Here is a 4,839-nt window from a genome sequence, read left to right as displayed (position 1 = left end):
GAGAAAGTGGGAGAGAGAAAGTGGGACCGCCGGAGGTGGTGGTCGCCGGTGGTAGTGAGCGGGAGAAGTGGTGAAGAGGGGAAGGGGAGAAAGAAAAGAGGAGGGAGAGGAGAAAGTGGAAAAAGGAGTTGAGAAGGGAAAATTTGAAACAGGGTGCGCTAGGGTATTACCTGCGTCCGAGGATCGACGCGTGCGCGCACGCCACGCATACGTGTTGAGTGGCGAAAAGAAGAGGGGCGCACGAGCGCCGCCCACGCCTACGTGTGGGTGGGGAAACAGATGAGGGGGGCGTATGCGTCACAGCGCGTGCACGCCTGGAGGCAACTGCGTGTTTCGCGCATTGCTTGCGCAATGCTCGCGGAAGTCTCGGGTGACATGTACTAGGGGAATGCATGTAAGGCAACCCACGCGTACGCGTCGTGTGTGCGCACGCGTGGGTGATCAAGAGATAAAACGACGCGTGAGCATCCCATATGCGCACACGTGACTAGGGGTTGCGCGTTGCGCGCAATGCTTGCACAATGCTCGCACAACTCTCGGGAAAAATGTACCAAGGGTGACACGCAGAGCGACCGACGCGTATGCGTCATGTGCGTGCACGCATGGAATAGTTTGTGGCTAGGCGACGCATAGGCGTGCCTCGCGCACATGCGTGGGTAGGTACCTGTGCATTTCTCGCTTTGTTTGCGCATTGCTCGTGCAACTCTCGGGAAAATCTACTCAGAGTTGCGAAAATGCGAGCGACGCGTAGGCGTCATGCACGCGTGCGCGTGCACACCCCCTTTTTTTTCACAGGCATGAGGAAATGCATTTTTATCAAAAATGTAGTAGTTTTCAAGCTAAAATGGTCCAAAAACACCCAAAAGTTCTATACTACACATAAATTGGGGCGTTAGCTTTTGTGCACTGATAATCCAACCTACTTAGAATCCATGCAAATCTTCATGAATAGCACAACTAGCACAATAAAATCTATCTAAACAAGCTTAAAAGCTACGCAATCACCAAATCAAGCAAGAGTGAAAGTGTATATACAAAAGGGCAAAAAGGGGTAGATCTCACCATGGTGGGGTGTCTCCCACCTAGCACTTTTGTTTAATGTCCTTAAGTTGGACGGTCATTAGCTCAATTCTTGTTGCCATGAGGTGCATCTTCCAAAAGGAACACCTCCATCTCCTTGTTGCTTTTTAACTTTTCACCATGATACAAATTTAGCCGATGCCCATTGACCTTGAAATGTCGGAGCTTGAAGGATGGCGCAAATGATAGACGCCGTACAGCTCCGCCTTTTCGACTTTATAAGGTCCTTCCCATCTTGACCTAAACTTTCCGGGCATCAACCTTAATCTTGAATTGTAGAGGAGGACTAGGTCGCCGGCTCTAAATTCTTTTCCTCTTATGTTCTTATCATGCACGGCTTTCATCTTTTCCTTGTAAAGTCTAGAGTTCTCATAAGATTCTAACCGCAAACACTCTAATTCCACTAGTTGTAGCTTCCTCTTTTTTCCGGCCCCTCCCAAACTGGAATTGCACTCCTTGACGGCCCAATATGCTTTGTGCTCTATCTCCACCGGTAAGTGGCAAGCTTTGCCATAGACCAATTGGCATTTTGTACGCCGTTCGGTAGGCCCATAGCGCATCGGTGAGCTTAGCTCTCCAATCCTTTCGATGGGGCTTCACAATTCTTTCCAATATGCGTTTAATCTCCCGATTGGAAATCTCGGCTTAGCTGTTTGTCTGTGGGTGGTAGGCCGTAGCTACTTTATGCATGATGCCATATTTCTTCATTAGCCCTTCCATTCTCTTATTGTAAAAATGTGAGCCTTGGTCGCTCACGATTGCTCGTGGTGACCCAAATCTACAAATTATGTTATTTCTTACAAAGGAAAGGACCACATTAGCATCGTCCGTCCGGGTGGGTATCGCTTCCACCCATTTGGACACATAATCAACGGCTAGTAGAATGTAGAAAAAACCATTAGAATTTGGGAATGGCCCCATGAAGTCGATACCCCATACATAAAAAATCTCACAAAATAGCATGGTTTATTAGGTATTTCATCCTTCTTGGAGATATTACCAAATCTAAGACATTGAGAACAAGATTTACAAAGAGAGAAGAGTCCTTGAAAAGGGTTGGCCACCAAAATCCACAATCTAGGATTTTTCTTGCCGTTCTTTGAGGTCCATAATGGCCTCCTCCTTCGGAAGAGTGGCAAGCTTCCAAGATTGATTAGAATTCAGTTTGTGGAATGCATCTTCGAATTACTTTATATGCACCACATCTCCAAAGGTACGGGTCATCCCATACATAGTATTTAGATTCGCTTTTTAGCTTATTGATGAGATATTTTGGAGGAAAAATAAATCTCTCCCAAAACACACAAACAATTGGGTTGAAAGAGGCCTTGGTTGATTGCTCTTGAAGTTTGAAGAAGAACCAAAGTGAACCAATTGAACCGGGTTTGAGGTTAGCAAAAGTTGGACCAAAAGTTTGAGCCAAAGTTAGGGGTCTAACTTTGGCTCCAACTTTTCATATCAGCTTAGCACATTCTACTGGTATGGACGTTGGTGCCAACGTTAGGGGTCTAACTTTGACCCTAACGTTGGCAATGCCTTGTGTGCTAGTGGCGCCAACGTTAGCTCCTTCCCCATTGTAATTCATGTGCCAACGTTAGCCTCCAAGTTAGGGGGCTAACGTTGGCGCAAACGTTGGATGGCCAGGGAGGAATTCATGTGCCAACGTTAGCCTCCAAGTTAGGGGGCTAACGTTGGCACAAACGTGGGATGGCCAGGGAGGAAATTTCAAGTTCCAACATTAGCCTCCAAGTTAGGGGGCTAATGTTGGGGCTAACTTCTTGCTTCCTGGTTCAATTTCACTCATTTCATTGTCCTCTCTTCACTCCTAGCCATTCCTCTTTGCTTCAACCTTTCTCCAAGCATTCTTCACCTATCATTAATCAACCAAACTCATCAAAGCTATTGTCAAAATCATGAGATATTCATTCTTTCATAATATGCAACAAATATAGCATAAAACCTCATGAAATGGCATAAATTCATATATGGTTGGTTTAATCAAGGGAAACATGAAAATCTACTCAATTAGCTTGCTTGTAGCTCAAGAAAGTGCATAATCCTAATGAAAACAAAAGAAAAAGACTAGCTAAAATAGGCTAGGATGACTTGTCATCACAACACCAAACTTAAAGCTTGCTTGTCCCCAAGCAAGAAATTATTGAGAAGAAAGAATGAAATGCTTCTTAGCTCTCTCCTTGTATATCTTAGCATTTTCATAAGCTTCTATTCTAAATTCATCCAACTCATTTAGTTGTAACAACCTTTTTTCTCCTGCAGCTTGGGGGTCAAGGTTGAGGAGTTTAGTGGCCCAAAAAGCTCTGTGTTCAAGCTCTACAGGGAGGTGGCAGGATTTGCCATACAATAGCTGAAAGGGTGACTTGCCAATAGGAGTTTTAAAAGCTGTCCTATACGCCCACAATGCATCCTCTAGCTTTCTAGCCCAATCTTTTCTTGTGATTCCCAATGTTTTCTCTAGGATCTTCTTTAATTCTCTATTTGCAAGTTCAGCTTGGCCGTTAGTCTGAGGATGGTAAGGTGTGGCTACTTTGTGAATTACTCCATATTTGTGAAGGAGTTTCTCCATTTGTTTGTTGCAAAAGTGACTACCACCATCACTAATAAGACCCTTGGGCACTCCAAACCTAGTGAAGATGTGCTTTTTAAGGAATTGGAGGACGATCTGTGCATCACAGGTGGTTGTGGCTATGGCTTCCACCCACTTTGAGACATACTCCACTGCTACCAGGATGTATCTAAAAGAATAGGAAGGAGGAAAAGGCCCCATGAAATCAATCCCCCATAGGTCGAACAATTCTAGTTCTAAGATAAAGTTTTGAGGCATCTCATTCCTCTTTATTAATCCTCCTGCTTTCTGGCATTCATTACATTAGTGTACATATTCTCTGGCATCTTTGAAAATAGTTGGCCAATAGAAGCCACTCTGTAGTATTTTTGCGGCTGTTTTTTCTGGGCCAAAGTGTCCACCATAAGCTGAACCATGACAATGCCACAAGATGTCCCTCACTTCACTTTCAAGAGTACACCTCCTGATCACTCCATCAGAAAAAATGGAGAGCATACACCTTTGAAATGTGGCAGGGGCGTTGCAGAGCCCAAAAGGCATCCTCCTATATGCAAAAATGCCAAATGGACATGTAAAGGCAGTTTTCTCTTGGTCCTTGGGGTCCACCACGATTTGATTATACCCAGAATATCCGTCCAAAAAGCAGTAATAGGCATGGCCGGCTAACCTTTCCAGCATCTGATCAATAAATGGGAGAGGAAAATGATCCTTCCTGGTGGCATCATTCAATTTTCGTGTGTAGAAATGGCCTTCCCAGAATGATTGAGTCGTTTCCTTCTTCTTCAGTGTCCAAAATTACAAAGTCTGCTGGGAAAATAAACTCCCCAACCTTCACCAACAGATTTTCCACAATTCCATTGGGTGTCTTGATTGATCTGTCAGCCATGACTAGTGACATCTGGTGGGTTTGATTTCTTCTATGGCAAGTTTTCTCATCATTGAGAAGTCCTCTTTGCTTCAACCTTTCTCCAAGCTTTCTTCACCTATCATTAATCAACCAAACTCATCAAAGCTATGCTCAAAATCATGAGATATTCATTCTTTCCTAATATGCAACAAATATAGCATAAAACCTCATGAAATGGCATAAATTCATATATGGTTGGTTCAATCAAGGGAAACATGAAAATCTACTCAATTAGCTTGCTTGTAGCTCAAGAAAGTGCATAATCCTA

The 4,839-nt window shown here is 44.1% G+C and overlaps 1 protein-coding gene across 1 annotated transcript; it reads right to left on the bottom strand.

The window, feature by feature from the left end:
- LOC107620706 lies at window positions 1,212–1,640 on the bottom strand. The gene has a single exon (XM_016322833.1). The coding sequence runs from the start codon at window positions 1,638–1,640 to the stop codon at window positions 1,212–1,214; it is 429 nt and encodes a 142-aa protein (XP_016178319.1).

The sequence above is a fragment of the Arachis ipaensis genome, chromosome B10 (assembly GCF_000816755.2).
Source record: "Arachis ipaensis cultivar K30076 chromosome B10, Araip1.1, whole genome shotgun sequence".
Taxonomy (NCBI): Eukaryota; Viridiplantae; Streptophyta; class Magnoliopsida; order Fabales; family Fabaceae; genus Arachis; species Arachis ipaensis.
The sequence above is the reverse complement of the archived record's forward strand: the minus strand, read 5'-3'. Positions and strand labels throughout refer to the sequence as shown.

What these genes read in the sequence shown, in the direction of transcription:
- LOC107620706 (XM_016322833.1), bottom strand. Translation starts at nt 1,640, where the DNA reads ATGCGCTATGGGCCTACCGAACGGCGTACAAAATGCCAATTGGTCTAT.